Source organism: Podarcis liolepis (assembly GCF_965112155.1).
Source record: "Podarcis liolepis genome assembly, chromosome: 1".
NCBI lineage: Eukaryota > Metazoa > Chordata > Lepidosauria > Squamata > Lacertidae > Podarcis > Podarcis liolepis.
Window position 1 is genome coordinate 23,228,918 of NC_139554.1, and position 19,308 is coordinate 23,248,225.

The 19,308-nt window shown below is 42.1% G+C and overlaps 1 protein-coding gene across 1 annotated transcript in view; it reads left to right on the forward strand.

The window, feature by feature from the left end:
• Positions 1-4,220: 4,220 nt before the first annotated feature.
• PPP4R3A (protein phosphatase 4 regulatory subunit 3A) overlaps positions 4,221-19,308 on the forward strand; it is a 30,948-nt gene continuing 15,860 nt past the window's right edge. Inside the window, exons 1-4 of the mRNA XM_083501827.1 lie at positions 4,221-5,828; positions 12,008-12,063; positions 13,631-13,729; positions 15,046-15,663. Coding sequence (XP_083357953.1) covers positions 5,687-5,828; positions 12,008-12,063; positions 13,631-13,729; positions 15,046-15,663 — 915 coding nt within the window. The 5' untranslated portion in view covers positions 4,221-5,686. The remainder of the gene's footprint in view (positions 5,829-12,007; positions 12,064-13,630; positions 13,730-15,045; positions 15,664-19,308) is intronic.

Consider the following 19,308-nt stretch of genomic DNA (forward strand, 5'->3'; position numbering starts at 1 on the left):
CTACATCACTTCCTTGAAGCTGCTTACACTTAATATTTAAGGCTGTTGTGGCAATTGCTTATCTCCTAAAAGGTAGGATATTTTCTGCGGTATAGAACAAACCTGTAACATTTAGGTTACAATGTTTGGCTCTTGCGGTGGAATTCAGTTGCTGAACTTACCTTGGTTTTAAAGGCAATACAGTGGACCCTCGCAAGACGAATGCCTTGCAAGACAGAAAACTCGCAAAACGAAAGGGTTTTTGGTTTTTTGAGTTGCTTCGCAAGACGATTTTCCCTATGGGCTTGCTTTGCAAGACGGAAATGTCTTGCAAGTTTGCTTACTTTTTCTTAAAACCGTTAAGGTTTTTGAAGACTTTGGTGATTTTTGAAGCTTTTCCGAAACCGTGCTTCGCAAGACGAAAAACACCGCAAGACGAAAAAACTCGCGGAACGAATTAATTTCGTCTTGCGAGGCACCACTGTATTTTCAGGAGTCTTTGAGAGGTTGTTAAAGCACATCTAAGAATGGCATGTATGTTTGAAAGTTTTGTTTCAGATTTGACCAGTGTTTTTAAAATGTTTGACTTTGAGCCATCCATGAAGCACGGTGTTCACCATACAGAAAGGAAGAGTCAGAGGCCTGTATCCAACAGTGTCACTCTGCTCATTATAAGGCTTCCGTCAGTGGAACAAGGAGGAAGCAGTTTTTGGTGATTCTCCATCTCCCTTCCTAAGCCCCTCACTAAATTTGCTGTAGAGGTTTGGCAAGGGGCATCAAGAGCAGCTTGGGGGCTCCACAGGGGAGAATAGTAAAAATCGATTGCCTCTCTTTTGGGGAAAGATTATGGGAGCCATCTTCATACTTAACTGTTTACTCATGCCAGGATTTGTTTTTTTCTTCTAGAGACAATAATAACTTTTGTTGGGGAGAGATGCAGCCAGCTGCTGTGTCCTATGGCCGCTGATTATGTTGTTTCAGCAGGACACAGCTCTGCATGTGCTCATCTGATGTGTAAGTCTAAGTGGGTGGCTCCTGTTTTCCTCTCTAAACACTTGATGGATGGATACTATATAAAGAAAACAAACTGCCTTAGTTTATCCAATTTAGCCTTGGTTAGAATAAAATGGGGTGTTGTCATATGAGCAATTAATATTTTAATGATTACAAACCAGAATGTGCTCACCTGGCTGATCAAAATAAGTTGTTCATAAAATTGTTTTTGAGGGTAGTCTAGTCTAAACTACAGGTAGTAGACTAGGACTGAAACCCTTACTCAAACTGAACTGATATGACTAGGAAAACTGCTACTCAGCTAATTGCTGAAAAAGCCTTATAATGCAGATAAATAAAACAATGACCACACTATGATGTTGTAATCAAACGCTGTTTGATTAATTAATTAAATGGTGTTTCCATGTGCTCTGGTACTCGTCACAGTGTCCCATTGCGCCAGAAGAGGTTTAGTCCACATGACCTGGAAAGCTGTCTGCAGACAAATTCCGGCTCCCTCGGCCTGAAGTGAGATGAGCATTGTACCCCATAGTTGCCTTTGATTGGACTTAACCGTCCAGGGGTCCTTTACCTTAACCTTTTTTAAAAAAAACACCTGTAATCAAAATACTAAGCTTTAATAAAAAGCATATCAGCTGTTCAGCATATAGAACAGCTTCCCACAATCTGATGCCCTTCAGATGTTTTTCACAAAAGGTTTGAAAGCTGATAGGAATTGTAGTCTAAGAATTTGATAGAAAGATGACATAGGACAAGCATTTGGAACCTGTGACACTCTAGTCCAGATATAGTTCAACTCAAACTCCATCATGGCCAGTGGTTAGGGATGTTGTAAGCTGTGGTCCAGCAACACCTGGAGGACCACACATTCCCCATCCCCGATCTAAAAGATCCTTGCTATTACAGTTGTACCTCGGCTCCCAAACGCCTTGGGAGTTAGTTGAACATTTCGGCTGACTGACCACTATGTAGGGTTCAGAGGATATGCTAAACAGAAGCTATAATAATAATAATAATAATAATAATAATAATAATAATAATAAATTTATTATTTATACCCTGCCCATCCAGCTGGGTTTCGCCAGCCACTCTGGGTGGCTCCTAACGGATTAAAAACAGAATAAAACATTAAATATTAAAAACTACACTAAATAGGGATGCCTTGAGATGTCTTCTAAAAGTCAGGTAGTTGTTTATTTCCTTGAAATTTGATGGGAGGGCATTCCACAGGGTGAGTGCCACCACCAAGAAGGCCCTCTGCCTGGTTCCCTGTAACCTCACATCTCGCAGTGAGGGAACCGCCAGAAGGCCCTCAGAACTGGACCTCAGTGTCCGAGCAGAACGATGGGGGCGGAGATGCTCCTTCAGGTATACTGGGTCAAGGCCGTTTAGCTAATCTAAAGTGGAAGTGGAAGCTTCTGATCTCAGGTGCTGGAAGAACAAGAGTGCACAAGCCCAGTATGAAAAGGACAGGATTTTTCTTGTAACACTAAACAATGGTTTAGCATTGATTCCAGACATAGCCTGAGTTTCCTACTAGATTCAGAAAGTAGTAAGTCACAACCAGAAAAATTGAGGAGGTGCCACCCTGCATCTCAACAATATCATCCACTTCAAATAGGATGGGGGACTGTGTATTGACATACCTGCATTTCAGGGGTTTGGACTAGATGACCCCCCACAGGGCCCCTTCCAACTCTGATTCTATTATTTTGCAGCCTCTGTCATCTTCAGAAGCAGTATGCCTCTGAATGTTTTGCTTGTGCTCTTCTCATAGGTATATGGTTGGCCACTGTGAGAACAGGATGTTGGACTTGGTGAGCTTTGGGTGTGAACCAGCAAGGCACTTCCTATGTTCTCAACCTTCTCAAGAGCTATCTGTGGTGGTGTCAAGAAACGTTTTCTGGACCCATTCATAATGATCTCTGAATATTCAATCACAAAAGTTGGGACAACTCAATGATGCGACAAAAATATTCTTTTTGGCTTTTGTTGCCGTTGTGCTGAGTTACTCAAGCAATCAGTGGGTATCCAAAGGCATCTTGGTGATAAACTAAGTGGGGTTCTTCAGAACAATGTGCAAACTGTTTATTCAGAATAGTCAGTGATACTGTGTCTCTTCTGGAGCCTGTGGTTGGATGAGTCTCCACCATTGCACTTATACTTATGCAGTAATAGTAATAATAAACACCCCCAACCAGGAATTGCCAGCCTCTTATCAGCTAAACAGGATGCTCCCCAGATACTAATCCCACATCCCTGACCAGTAGAAAAAGTGGTTGGGCCTGATGAGAGCTGGTTCTGAAGAGAACCATATTGGTTACATTTTGTGCTTAAGGCTGGCCTTTTTGACTTCTGCTCAGCAAAACTATGAAGAACTTGTTAGTGTTGTATACAGGATGTGCTACTTTTGCAGAGGTTTCTCTGAGCGTCACTGACTTTTGTTTTGAATATGTAATTGTAAGCAGGGGAGAGACAACTATTATTATTTTTATTACATTCATATTCCACCTTCCTCCAAGGACCTCAAGGCTCTGCCCCCCACCTCATTTTTAACCTCTAAACCCTGTGAGGTGTGTTAGGCTGCTAGACCGGAGGTCACCCAGTGAGCTTCACAGCCTCCCAGGTCTGCAGCACTGTGCACTTACCTGCAAGTCAGCAGAGCTGTTTATTCCACTTGTGCGCTAAATGTTCTGAGCGCCCGAGGTAATCCTTTTAACCTCTTGTGTCTGGCACTTTTGATTTATCTCGGGATATCAGCTAGCATGCCCTGGGGCTGTGCGCAGTGGGGTGAAATCGAACACCAGCTGTTGAACTCGTGGAGGCGGCCGCGCAAGTTGCCGCTTCCAGGCGCAGTTCCAGCGGGATGCCCAGAGCGCATCTGTACGGAAGTGCGCGCGCGGTTGCCACAGGCTCTCTTTGGGGGGAGGGGAGTTATCACTGGAACTGGCAATGGATCCCCAGAACACGTGCAGGTGGCAGAGAGACCCAGCTGTGATTTCCCCCCTCGCCTACACAGGTCTTCTTTGGCACGACAAACTCCTTGTTATACCATGAATGTCACCGGAGCTGCCAACTCGCTGGGGCCCGGGGTGCTCGAGCACCCACAAAAATCCCCCATGAAGGGACCGGGCACCCACAAATTTCGGTGCACGCTACAAGGTACTCACAGCCCCGGGCTAAGTTCGCCCTCCTGAATGTCACGTGTGAATAGGGCCACCTTCACGGAACTCGCTTCTCTACAGGCTGCTTCAGACGCGGCTTTTCCTACGCGGAACAAAACGTGTTGTTTTCCCTCCGGGAGAGTTTCCTGCGCTTCTCCTTCGAAGGAAGGGGAGTGCAAAGTGCGAAGAAGCGCGCCTTCAGGTGGAGCCACCATCCCGAGCGGAGCCTCTGCCAGGCTGCTGGCCCTTTAAATGTTCGCGGCCGGCCCGTGCTGCCTTTCGCTCGGAGACCCCGCGCGCGCAGCGAAGAGGTGAAACCAAGATGGCGGCCGCGCCGTGACTGAGCCTTGAGACAGAAGGACACGAACGGCCAGCGCCTCAGCCACCCAGCCCGCCCACGAAAGGGCCCTGCGCCTCGGCCCGCTGCGTGGGAAGGAGCAGGAGGAGCGCCGCGGGCGACGAGGCTCGAGCCCGGGACTCGGCACCGGCGGCGGGAGCGGGAGCAGGAAGAACATGGCGGCGGAGGAGTCGGGCTGGGAGTTGAGTCGCCGCTGCTCGTGAGGGGAGCTGATGGGGGAGACCGGGCCGTGAGGCCGCCTGCGCGCCCCCGGCCCGCCCGGCCCCGCTTCCTCTCCCCGCCCACGCCCAGCGAGGCAAGCAGCGAGGCAGCAGCAGCACCGTCCCCCCACCGCCGCCGCCGCCGGCTTAGGCCGCGGCCTCCTCTGCGAAGAAGGGGCGGCTCCGTCTCGGTCCCCTAGTCTGGCCGAAAGAAGGGGCTTCGGGCCTGGGAGCTCCGCGCACAATAGAGCCGGGCAGAAGACGAACCGGTCCGCTTTGCCCGTTGTTTCCCCCCCGCTTCGCCTTCCGCTCCCCCCTAAAGACGTCTCCCGATCTATCCTTACGGGATTCCCTTCCCGCCGCTCCCGTGGCACTTTTCGGTTTATTTTTTTTATTGGGGGGGGCTGTCGGTTGCGACTAGCTAATCCCCCCGCTTACCTTTCCTGTCACCACTGATCCGCCCGCTTTCTTTCTCCTCCCGCTGCTCTGTCACTTACGCCTCCGATCTGCGCCCCGCTCCTCCACTTCTTCATGCCAGCCTGCCTTATTGGCACACCCGGTTAATTTCTACGCTTTTAGTCACCTTTGTAATTCGGGACCCTTTTCACACCTTTCTTTTAAGGACCCTCCTCGTCCTTCTGTTTCCCCCTCTCAACTCTGCCATTGCTACTTCCTGTTATCTCGCATCCTGCAAGGCAGTGCTGCTTCTTCACTGAAGAAGTTCTGTGTTCCCCTAAGACTTGCTTCCATTCCCTCCTTTCCTCTCCCCCCCCACTTTTGCTTTGGCCCCCTTTTAGGGGTGATGCAGCAGCTACTCTAGCAGTTGCCATAAAGAGGACTGTTGTGGGACACCGTCTGAGACTTTTTATTCTCTTTCCTGCTCCCCTTCACTGAGGGGGGCAAAGCCCCCCCCCCCCCGCACATCAGCTCAGTCAACTATTGTAGTCCCCTGTGGTGTGGCAAGAGGCAGGATGACTGATACCCGGAGAAGGGTGAAGGTTTATACACTGAATGAAGATAGACAGTGGGACGACCGAGGCACTGGGCATGTGTCCTCTGGCTATGTGGAAAGGCTGAAGGGCATGTCCCTGCTAGTCAGGGCAGAGAGCGATGGTAAGTTTGGCTGAATGTGTGAACATGTGCACACCAAAAGTATTAATCCCTGTGTTCATGTTAGTAAGGTGGGAGGTGGTAATCATATCTTGGAACTGAATTTCAAGTGTTGGGTGATGTATATGGGAGTCTGAAACCAGGTAAGTATTATTCAACATATGTTGGCTATCATGACAGATGATTCCCAACAATGTGCCGTTGTTAACTACATAACAGTTATTGCAATATTCTGCTGTAGAATATTTGCAACAATAGACTTCAGCCACTGTGCCTAGATAAAAATTAAGTACTGATTAGCATATTTTGCTCCTAAAATCTTAGGATGGAAGATAATTACAAAAATTGCATTAATTTTAATGAATGTATATGCTGTCCTATAATCCTTGTTATCTCAGCAGGTGTGTGGAATGATATTGACTTCTAATTCCTGCTTTCCATAAAAACCCATTATCACCTTACATTCTAGAGAGAATCTATAGTTCATGTTTGTCAAACCCATGAACTATAGATTGTCAAAATTATAAGTTGAAAAACACACTTACCTTTTTTAACATGATTGCTGTGGCGAGATTCTTTGTGAAAGCATATGAATAATTTCTTTATGATAAATTAAGCTTCAGGATCTGCCTTGTGTATCTGCTCAAAGTAAATAAAATGTTTTTTCCTTCAGGTTTTAGGCCAACAAAAGAAGTACAAATCAGTTGGGGAACAATAGCAATTTGGAAGTTGAGTGAATCCAGTGTGTGCTGCAATATATACAAGCGATCTTAAGTTCTATTTCATCTTTAACCACATTTTTTTCCCTTCCTATTTTTGTTTTGTTTTTAACTTGATAGTGGCCCTTTTAGGTTGGTGCCGAAAAACATCTTCTCCCTCTTTTGAAACTAAGTAAAAATGAAAGTAGACTAGGTGGGGGGAAACCCCTAACAAATAAATGGAACTGATTTACAAGAGAGCAGTGAGACTTGCTGATAAGTTTGTGCATAATATTTCAGTCTTGCAGCATTATCCTTTCCATATTTACTGTTAATTCAACCCTATTGATAGTGCTGTATTCAACTTACCTGGTTAATTCAAGGACTCCCACTAGTGCAGTGGGACTGCACCCCCCCAAGCCACCCAAATCTGCTCTGGGGCAAATGCTTGTACTTATGGAACCATTGTACTAGCACAATGTTGAATTCTACCCGTAGACTCATGTCATTAGTTACACTAAGTTTGCGTGTTAACTCAGGGAATCTTTGTAACTGATTAGAACTTAATAGTCTTAGTTGATTTATCAAAAGTGTGCCTCAAATTATCTTAGTATGGAAGTCCATTTTCCAAACTTTATAAATGAAGTGAAATGGAATTATTTTATTTCTTAATATTACTTTTAAACTTTTCAGACTTTAAAATACACGTAGGTCCCGCTTACCAAACACAATGCATTCTGTGAAATCATTGGTTAGGCAAGCATTCACATAACTAGTCTATAATTTCCTATAGAAATTCAACTGTGGGATTTGTTTTCTTCCCCCCCCCCCATGGTTTCTTCCTGTAATGGCTGTAGCCAATCAGCAATCAGATAAGTGAATCTGTGGAGTGTATAGCAAGGTTTGGGCGTAATTATTTTCATGGGGACATGACTTTTCAGATAGTGAGCGTGCAGATAGTAGGGGCAGCGTGTAAAATAATGTCAATGAAATGTAAACATATAGATATTGTAGAAGTTTTACACAAGTCATGCTTCATGATTTGCAAGCTGAACCTAGTCCAGTTGCATCTCAGATGATGAACTGTTTTGTTGGGATACGAATCATGTGGTATTAACAAAGCTCCCCACCACCACACCTACATAACAGGTATATACACTGCATCACAGGAGCTACTGCCATTAGGAGTGTTTGGGGGAAAACCATGCACATGGCCTAAGCCACATGGTTGAAATAGTCAAGCACATTTCAGCAGCATAGAATTTCATCATGCTCAGTTGTCTTCCCCAGTGCTAGCAAAGTGATGAGAGCCAAGATAAGGCAATGTGGAGAAGGGGTAAGTGGAGTATAGTACTAGCCATACTAGATCAGGCAAGTAGCCTATATATTTGTATATATGCTTTGACATTGACTTGAATGATAAATTGTCAAGGGAGTTTAAAATGTACACCCCAGATAAGGCTTTCTTCTAAGCAAAAATGGCCAACATATGTGGGCAACTTGATTCTCTGGGAAGCCAGAAATATCTCATTTCTCCTCTGCAGCACACACAGACTTTTGGCTGCATGATAAAACTGGAATGAAAGGAAAGCCTATTTTTATTGCATTTTTCCTTACTATTATTATTATTATTATATATTTATTTATACCCCACATTGACAAGGACTCAAGGTGGCTTACAAATTAAAAATAAGAACAGCTTACTTACTGTGACACTTTTTCCACTTACTGTATAGTCATTTTCCTGTGCAATTCTATACATGTCTACACAGAGGTCTGCTGAGTTCATTGGGACTTACTCCCATGTAAGTGGGTATAGGATTGTAACCTGTGAATATTGCAAATATCTCTCTAATCTCTTAAACTACTGTACAGTATATGAGGTAGATTTAGTGGCAGTTATACACTGTTGGGCAAATAGCATATGTCCTGTCTGTTTTTGAACCCACCCTGTTTCTTATGTTAAAAGAAGAGGACAAACATGTTTTTAACATTAGTCCATATTATTCCCTGGTGAAATCTTTCCATGCCCTTAAATCAATTTTATTGAACACCTGTTATCTCAGTGAACTAAGGCAACAGCCACAACTAAACACAATATATTTGGTAATAGTGTTAATCATTTAACCATTAACTTAGTAACTGAAAAGTAGACTCCTGCTAACTGAAATTTGTGGAAGAGATGAGTTTAAAAGGTAACTTTCAGGTACCTGTTCCATTTGTTCAGTCAGTTAACTCTAAGAGAATGTTCTCTGCACTCTCCTGGGATGATAAACAAGAGACTTGGTCTATGCAGAGAACAAAAACTAGGCACTGTTTCTTTCTTTCTTTTTTAACTATTTCAGGCATTTAAGAAGTGTTGAATCATCAGCTGCTTTTACAATTTAATGGTACTGCTTCTCCCCCCCCCCCCCCCCCGGCAGTAATAACTCAGTATTTGAACTGTAAACTTTTTCTACCCTTCAGATGTGTCCTCAGAAGTATGTTTCCTTTGGCTTCAGCCATACACTACTTCTTCCTAGTTGCTGAATGCTTGAATTCGTTACTTTTAACCCATTGCCATGATTAGTTATAGATCTGTACTTTTTTGCAGATAAAATTGCTCAGATTCGGGAAGAAGTAGACTCCACCGTGGGAGCAGGGCCGGGGCGGGAGAGTGCTAGAGTTCTGTCTAGTCAAGTTGAGTGGGATCAATTCCAATCTGTTACCTCCGAGGATGTGGACAGGCTGCTTGGACGAGTGAAACCAACCACCTGTCTCCTGGATCCTTGCCCATCCTGGCTTATAAAAGCTAGCCGGGAAGGACTGGGCAATGGGCTTCGTGGGGTGGTGAATGCTTCCCTCCGTGAGGGAGCCTTCCCAGACCCGCTGAAAGAGGCGGTTATTAAACCGCTTCTTAAAAAACCATCTTTAGATGCGGCCACGATGGCCAACTATCGCCCAGTCTCAAATCTTCCATTCCTGGGCAAGGTGATTGAGCGAGCGGTTGCCGAACAACTCCAGGCACGCCTGGAAGAAGCGGACCATTTGGATCCCTTCCAGTCGGGATTCAGGCCTCATCATGGGACTGAAACTGCCTTGGTCGCACTGGTTGATGATCTCCGGCGGGCTAGGGACAAAGGTGAGAGCTGTTTCCTAGTTCTGCTGGATCTCTCAGCGGCGTTTGATACCATCGACCATAGCATCCTTCTGGACCGTCTTGAGGGGCTGGGAGCTGGGGGCACTGTTATACAGTGGTTCCGCTCCTTCCTCCTGGGCCGTGTTCAGAAAGTGGTGGTGGGGGATGAGTGTTCAGATCCCTGGGCTCTCACTTGTGGGGTGCCTCAGGGTTCTGTCCTCTCCCCCATGCTTTTCAACATTTACATGCGGCCGCTGGGAGAGATCATCAGGAGGTTTGGGCTGGGTGTTCATCAGTATGCGGATGATACCCAGCTCTACCTCTCTTTTAAATCAGAACCAGTGAAGGTGGTGAAGGTCCTGTGTGAGTGTCTGGAGGCGGTTGGAGGATGGATGGCGGCTAACAGATTGAGGTTGAATCCTGACAAGACAGAAGCACTGTTTTTGGGGGACAGGAGGCGGGCAGGTGTGGAGGATTCCCTGGTCCTGAATGGGGTAACTGTGCCCCTGAAGGACCAGGTGCGCAGCCTGGGAGTCATTTTGGACTCACAGCTGTCCATGGAGGCACAGGTCAAATCTGTGTCCAGGGCAGCTGTTTACCAGCTCCATCTGGTACGTAGGCTGAGACCCTATCTGCCTGCGGACTGTCTCGCCAGAGTGGTGCATGCTCTGGTTATCTCCCGCTTGGACTACTGCAATGCACTCTACGTGGGGCTACCTTTGAAGGTGACTCGGAAACTACAACTAATCCAGAATGCGGCAGCTAGACTGGTGACTGGGAGCGGCCGCTGAGACCATATAACACCGGTCTTGAAAGACCTGCATTGGCTCCCAGTACGTTTCCGAGCACAATTCAAAGTGTTGGTGCTGACCTTTAAAGCCCTAAACGGCCTCGGTCCAGTATACCTGAAGGAGCGTCTCCACCCCCATCATTCTGCCCGGACGCTGAGGTCCAGCGCCGAGGGCCTTCTGGCGGTTCCCTCATTGCGAGAAGCAAAGCTACAGGGAACCAGGCAGAGGGCCTTCTCGGTAGTGGCGCCCGCCCTGTGGAATGCCCTTCCAGCAGATGTCAAAGCGATAAACAACTACCTGACATTCAGGAGACATCTTAAGGCAGCCCTGTTCAGGGAAGTTTTTAACGTGTGATATTTTATTGTATTTTTGGTTTTTATGGAAGCCGCCTAGAGTGGCTGGGGAGGCCCAGCCAGATGGGCGGGGTATAAATAATAAATTATTATTATTATTATTATTATTATTATTATTATTATTATTATTATTATTATTACAGGTAATACAGAACCTTAATGCAACAGTTTGTTTCTCCTACTGCTATTGGTGTGGTTCATATATAATAAAAAGCCAAACTATGGCTTTTTGCAATGCATGAACATGCAGGTTTCTGATGAATAAATCACAACTGCTTTTCTCTTCCTCTGATCCTGATGCTGCTGCTGCACTGCTATGAGCAAAGCCATGGTTTGACATGTAAACCAAAACTTGGTTACAGCTTCTGGTTTCTCTGGAGTGAGAGAAATCCTGAGCCTGTGTTCTGATGATACACTAACCCAAACTATGACTTAGCTCACATAAGTGCAGATGCAAAGTGCTTTTACTAAGCCATGGATTGGCTTTACATTGCATGCGAGCTGATTTTGATTTTTGGATTTCTGTGTTCGCATTGTATACCTCTAACTAGACCAGAACAAGTCTAAATTGGTGTCTTCAGCTGGGCTGGGGGGGGGGATCTGTATTTCATCACAAAAATTCTGGAAGCTTGATAATGGCACCTAGAAATTTGAAATTGTTCAGCCTATAGAAAATTGAAATACTTACCAGCCCTAGAGTCCAGTACAAAAGTGGAGTGTAATATATGCAGGACCTTTTAGGAAGGTTTTACAGAAGACATGATTTGTATGGTTTATGTTTGTTTTCTTTCCAGAATGTTTTAATACCTTGAAACCTTCTTTGAGGGAGAGGAAGTGTGTTTTGATATTAACCTAGGAAAGTTTGCTTTGCACAGTCGAGTCTTAGAAAAATCAATATAACACTAACTAACTGCTTTTAATTAAAATTATATATTACAGGATTTCAGTGCTTGATAATCATTAGAACGGCCTTCACCAACTGGTGTCCTTCTCATTTTTTTGGATGTATGCACTGATAGGAGTTGTGGTTCAAAAGGTCTGCAGGACACCAGGATGGCGAAGGTTGCTTTAGAGAACTGTGTGCAGAATCAGTAACCATTTCTTCACAGGAATAGTTGTGTATACCTGGTGAACGATTATTGTCAGTTTGCTTTGTATAGATCATATAAATGCTACTTTATTTCTAGGGGAGGAAATAAAACACTTTCCCCCTTCTTTTTAGGTTCTCTTCTTCTGGAGTCCAAAATCAATCCTAATACTGCTTACCAGAAGCAACAGGTAACAATTTAGTCAGCTATCTTTCCCAGCGTAGGAAATGTTTGGTGGAAATATGACAGTTGGGTCTGCCAATTTCAAGGTGCTTTCAGGCTGTCGTGGCTTGGGCTATGAACTGCTGCTATGACCCAGAAGTGTATCTGTTGATGCTTTACTGGCAACAATGTAACAGTAACATGGTAATTGTTTGTGTCTCCAGCTTAATCTAACAGTTCAGTTACCATAGAACCTTTTGATGTATGGCAGTTTTCCAGAACTCCTTATATCATTCCTCTGTACAATAGTCTTGTGAGTTAGGTACTCTTGAGTGTAATGAATACAGTGAAGTCTAGTGAACTTCACATTAAACTTAACAGATCAGCTAACACAATAAAAAAGCTGCACCCAAAAAGGTGTCAGGAGATTTTTGGACTGATTGACAAACCAAATAGTAACCAATTGCTTGGATAAATTGGGATTCACCAATGGGTTCTTAAGGAACTACTATGTAAAATTGCAGGACCATCCATACCAAATTACTAGTAGATCAGCAATGTAACACCGTCTTTTAAGTAGCATCCAAGGAACTGTATGCTTCTCAGTCAGATTACCCAAGTAAGGCTGCAGTCAGAATAATGTATACTCAGAAGTAAGTCCCATAGAAATCAGTGGGGCTTGTTGCCAGGCTAGTAGGATTACAATTACAGTCTCAACTAGTAGACAATGTAGGGGAGGACTGTAAATAAAAAGATTTTGTGGATTTTCAAAAAGCGTGCAGCAAAGGGCCTTGTGAAAAGTTCGTTAACAACATAGCAGTCATTAATTAGTCTCTGTGATCTTATGGGTTGGTGACTGATTAAAAAACAGGAAAGAGCATATGAATGAGTAAACAAATTTCTGCAGAAGCCTTTTAGTGTAATTCTGTAGGGGAAAAAGCAAATTGAGATAATAGGAAAAGAGTGGAAAATTAAACAACAAATAATGCCATTACCAAAGTTGATGTTGTGTATATTTGAAATGTTGTGTGCATGCAGTTCAAAACCTTTGGGAAATTGTAAAAAGGTTGCATAAAGGCTGCTAAAATTATCAGATGGATTAATTGTTTTATGAAGAGAGTCTAAAATACAATACAGATGGGAGTGTGGTTATTGGTGATAAAAAAGTGAATAAGAAATAATTCTTTATGAAAGCTGGCTTTTAATCAAAATGAGAATGTAGCAGATGTGACAACCATAATTTTATGCAAAGCATGACATAACACAGTGTTGCCCTATAAAATCTATCTACTTGCCAAAATATACATGATGTTTTAGATCCAGCAGCCCTAGTTTGCTCAGTGGCAACTGTATCTCATATGCTAAAAACACTGCCAGCGTGCCGTGCATGTGACTTTCTTTGCACTGGCTTGGTATCCACTGACAATCCAATATGGGAATTTTTAGTTTGTGTTTTTTGTTGTATTAAGAGTAATACGCAAGTGAAACACTTTGCTTTTTTATCTCAGACATTATTGGATCAAATAATTCATCTTTAGAAAATGTTCTGTAATGTTAAATATAGCTTAACTAAACATAACTCTTAACTTTTAAAGGACACACTGATTGTGTGGTCTGAAGCAGAGAACTATGATCTGGCACTTAGCTTTCAAGAAAAAGCTGGATGTGATGAAATATGGGAAAAAATATGTCAGGTAAGTTTTCCCTCTCAAATATTTAAATATTTGTTCCATTTGCAATATTAAGTGAATATTTCCATCACGATTTCCTTCAGAAGCATCCAGATTATTTAAAACCTGAAATGTGTTTAGTGCATATTCAGACTTCCATTCAAACTAACAAATGGGCTAACTAAACAAGAGGGCCAAATACCTACAACTCCTGATTGTCAGCAGATATGAAAACGAAAATATTCCACTGTTGTAGAACACTGGGAAATCATAAATTATCGTAAACCTTGCCATTAGGAAGGTAGTAAGATAGCAATAGCAAAAGTAGAATTAAATTGGTGCCTTTGCACTTAACAGATGGGTTTTTCATCAAGTGGATAATACCATTAATAGAAGAGGAGATTTTTGCCTGTTCCCCTTTCCCTCTGCAGCCCCCAAAAGTAATCTCCAGAGATTTGTTTTGGGGACCCTCCAAAACAGCATGGAAGGTGCTCTGAAAGCCTGTGTGGGAAAAGGGGAAAACTGAAAACTATCATTTCCTTTAGTAGAGACATCTGCTGATCAAAAGTCCTTTTGCAAGCCCAAGAGCATTTCATTGTTTTTATTTGTTAAATTTCTGTCCTACCCTTCCTCCCAAAGGAGCTTGAGTTGAATTCTACCCATACAGTTAATTTGGAGTAGCAAAAATATTTGTACATAAGTATGGAGCGCAGGATTGGCAAGATGGCCCAGTTTAATTTGTAACAGTAGCCCTGACCAGAGTGTGGATAACTAGGTGGCAGTTGCCCAGGGTGGTACTGTTTGCATTTTATTTTAATGTGCTGCCCTTCATCAAGAGAGATTCTTGGGTGGTTTATAAAAGTTGGTGCTAATACATTCAAATAGAAAAACCAAATATTAGTAGGCAAGCGTTAGCTAGGTAGGAGCAGTCTTCTAAAATATTCAGGCTCATTCTATAGTGTTGGTTAGAGGCTGAACTTGGTATTGTGAAGCAAAAAAGCTCACTTCGGTTTTTAGTCGTAAGATAACGATATCTGAAGACAAACCTGGTGCTGCTTGCATTGTGATGCTTGGCTGCCATGGTGCGGACTTTTCTGTAACTAGAACTTTCACCCACCCGGTTAGTTCTTGTATATTTTTTTCAATACCTGATATTCAAGGTTTAATATTTGGTTTTACCCATTTCCACTGGATTGGGTACAGTTCCCTTTTCTCTGCAATATTGTTTAAGATAAATTTATGGTAATAGTGCTTGGATTGTCTGCATCTCTGTATATAGCTGTAGGCATCTGGCTGTGAAAGCTGAAGAGGTCCCCTTTGGTTTTCTCTCACTTTAATAGGTTCAAGGGAAAGACCCTTCAGTGGACATTACTCAGGATCTGGTGGATGAATCTGAAGAGGAACGCTTTGATGATATGTCATCCCCAGGTCTAGAGTTGCCATCTTGTGAATTAAGTCGACTAGAGGAAATTGCAGAACTTGTGGCGTCTTCGCTGCCTTCTCCATTGCGGCGAGAAAAACTTGCTCTAGCACTGGAAAATGAGGGCTACATTAAAAAGCTCTTAGAAATTTTTCATGTGTGTGAGGACTTGGAAAACATTGAAGGACTACACCATTTGTATGAAATTATTAAGGGAATCTTCCTTTTGAATAGAACTGCACTTTTTGAAGTAATGTTTTCTGAAGAATGTATAATGGATGTAATTGGATGCCTAGAATATGATCCTTCTTTATCACAGTCACGGAAACACAGGGAATTTCTGACAAAAACTGCAAAATTTAAAGAAGTTATTCCAATATCTGATCCAGAATTGAAACAAAAAATACATCAGACATACAGAGTACAGTATATTCAAGATATGGTTCTACCTACTCCTTCGGTGTTTGAGGAAAACATGTTATCAACTCTTCATTCATTCATCTTTTTTAATAAAGTAGAAATAGTTGGTATGTTACAGGTAAGTCAGGAATTGTTTTCTTTAATCTTGGATGTTGTGCAGATTGAATGTTGTTTCTATCTAGATTTCCTTGTTTGGAGCCTGATGGCAAACCTGGGGCAATTCCTGTACCTGGAAGATGCAGTCTGGGATGCTGGGTCTTACAGTTTGGCTCCTGTTAATTGGTTTAATTAAAAACTCAAATACTGGGTTTTAAAAGAATTTTGGGTAACTTCTAAACTCTTGAACATAGTGATGTAAAATTTTGCCGGTAACTTATCAAATTGCACCTCTGCATTCCCTGTGAATATCATGCAAATACTTAGCACTAAAAGGCCAGTGGAAGGAAACAGAAACTAGCACAAACCTGCTATGACCTAGTTGTCTGGAAAGTGACAGAATCCATCCTCTTTGAAGGGGCTCCCATTCCTGCAAATTTGATTCAGTTCTGTTTGAATATGTTAAGATACAAACGCATTGTGATTTTTCCCAATGGGTAATACAGTAAAGTAAATCTTTGTTTACGAAATAAAGGAACCCTAAAAAGTAGGAATGAAACAAAACATTGCATGCCCACAAACCAAAACAAATCCAAACTTTTTTTGTTTTTTGCAGAGCCTTGGTGTTTGTTAATTATATGGTTTCAGGGGATGTTGAGAACTGCAGAGGCCCAAGAAGCTGAAGGGAAACAATTTCTGTTTTAAAATGAATTGTAACTTTTAATAGATACAGTTTCATAGCGCCGAAACTGCTGTAGTATGTAGCGAAGTCAGGTGTTCTTGGTATGCCAGGAAAGCCCAAATTACACATCAGAAATTACATCATACTGTACTTCTTTGTTGGTCAGTGCCAAGTTAGACAATTTCTGATCTATTGTGAGGGTTGGGGTTGGGGGGGGGAAGCATTGTGTATGCTTTGAATACTTTAGGTTTTGAGGTTTTTGGGTTTGCAAATGGCACTGTAATTGGGGGACGGGGAGAGTACACCTAATGGGTAAAATGAATGGATGCCACATGTGAATATTTAAGAGTTAAAAGCTGTAACCCATGAACATTAGAGTCTTTTAATACTGGATTACAAGGCACTACCATATGGTAATTTTGCTCTTGTGTGAAAAACTCAGTGATTCTGTGGTTCTGTTGCTTTTTTATTATTAGCTTGGGTAAAGTTGGAGTTAATGAGCTAATCATATTTACTGAAATTAGCAAATATTCCAAAGAATAGGAGAAATATTTCAGGTAATAAAATGCAGTTTAAGGCCTGATGTAAAGTTTTATGCATGAGAAAGAAGAGTTAAAATGCTACGGCTATAGTGCATAACAAACTGAACTTTTTAAAGAGTTGCTAATACAACTTTAAATATCAGTATGTGATACTGTGGTGCAAAGGGGCCAGATTTGGACAATTTTGACTATATTAACAGGAACATTAATGCTTATGCATTGTACAACTCGGGAGTCAGTAAGACTGCATTTGAAATAGTACAAATTTTGTGTGCTCATTTCAAGCGGAAGTATGCAAAGGTAAATATAGAAGGCAGCTTTTATTGTGAAAACATTAAGATGCTAAGTATAGCTGTTCTACAGAAGTAGAGAGGTTTGGAAGAAATGTTTTAACTTTGGCGAACAGAAAAAGAAGAGTAGAAGAGAGCACTGTTTGTAGGATGCTCTTGCTTTAGGTAGTGGAAGACGTGATTGTTGCTGGTTGCTTTTTCAACCTTCAGCCTCCCTGAAAACTGTTCCAGAGGGTTGAGGACACTGCAGAAGAGCATGGGTAGCGACATGGGCGTGGAAAGGGAATTGCCTCCCACTTTCTTAAATGGAGACTCTCCATTCAATCTCAGTCATGGGAGCCTACACAGAAGGGAAACTCTGAATCCAACCCAATTAACTGATAATCATATTTTTTATCATAACCACCTGGTGCACATGAAACACTCCTAATCCTGTACTATTTGGGAGCTGGCTTTTGATGATCAGAGCTAAGCTTCTGAGTAGTAATAAATTTTAAGTATGCTTTTCATAGGTACATTTTTAAAATATTGATATACATCTAGCCTTGGGAATGGGCTAGAGGTATATGAAGCCTTATTTATTTAACTAACTAACTAACTAACTAACTGCCCTATACCCCTAGATCGCAGGGCATAATCACAACATAAATTGCTATCTGTTCGTGGCAGGGGAGAGGGGATGTTCTTTGCTTTGTAAAAGTGAATGTTGTAAACACCTTTTCATTAATTGATCATCGAATGTTAAATCCAAGAGCTATGGGTGGTATTCAACTAAGTTTTACTTGGTAGACCTGTTGAAATCAACTTATGTTCATTAATTTAACACTACCCTTTGTTAACCAAAAATAAATAGTTAAAAATCATGAGGATAAACTGGGAATCACATATGGTACAATTGTTGTGTCGGTTAATACAGAGCTTGAAACCTAGACTTTGTTTCAAACACATATAATGTGTATTTACATAGAGTGCAGTGGGTGATTGTTAACATTTATCAGTGGTGAGATGTACACTTAACAAACTACTATAGTTGAACCTTGTCACTTTTAAAGTTTTGTCCTAGTGGACAGGATAGCTGGCCGTGCTTGATTGTTAGGTCTTACGGCTATTTCACCTACTTTTTTTGTTGTTGTTGTTGCTACTGCTGCTGCTGCTGCTGTTGTTGTTATTTTTATATTTAATTTGTACCCTGCTCATCTGGCTGGGCTGCCCCAGCCATGCTGGGCGGCCTCCAACACATACAAAAACACAATAAAACATCAAACATTAATAGTAACAATCTGATCCAATATAAAAAGTCACAATAACTTTAAAATAAACAACCTATATCAAATAAAGCAATATTCAATAATCCATTAGAATCTAATAGTAAACAGTTTATTAATATTTAGCAACTATTTCTATGTAAAAAAAAGCACACTTGTTCCATGAAGTATGACTTTTAGTGTCCAGGTGATGTGGATGGGCTAACTAATACCTACAAAGGCTTTATAATCTGATTACTTGGGAGATGGAGAGGAATTTTTTAATATTGTCATACACATTCATTTCTTACAAGAGATTGGTGCAATAATGGCTTATTCACATGTACCTGAAACTGCTTAGAATGTGTGTTTATCAGAAGAGCAATATTCTACTTATGTCTACTGTGCCTACCTTGCCCTTTGTGCATTGGCTCTTAAGTTGTACCTGTCCAGTTAGAAACACAACATATTAACAAAGATGCGAGGAGAAGAAGTGTGATACAACTTCCTATTACATAAGTTTATGTGCAAGTGGTGTACAATTTGTTAGCAGGCTTGTGTAAATATGAAATGATTAAATGTATGGAGTCATTTTGGGGGGGCTTTGACTTGACCCAGGCTGTGTAAGCTCACTTGCAAAGGCTAGGAAAAATGTGGTATTAGATGGGAAATATTCTGTCATTTTCTGTAGACAATGTGAATATTTGATTTCCACCATCAAGACAATTCTTTTTTACATTTTGCACAAGTAATTAGGTGAATTGCATCTGAAGTCAGTGGGAGTTTGCCCTTAAATCAAGTTTTGCTTTATATTATTGTTAAAGACAACGTATACCAGTGAGGCATAGCTTTGTCCCTTCAAATGATCTGATTTGTAACTGGTGTGTTTGGTTGGAGAATATATTATAG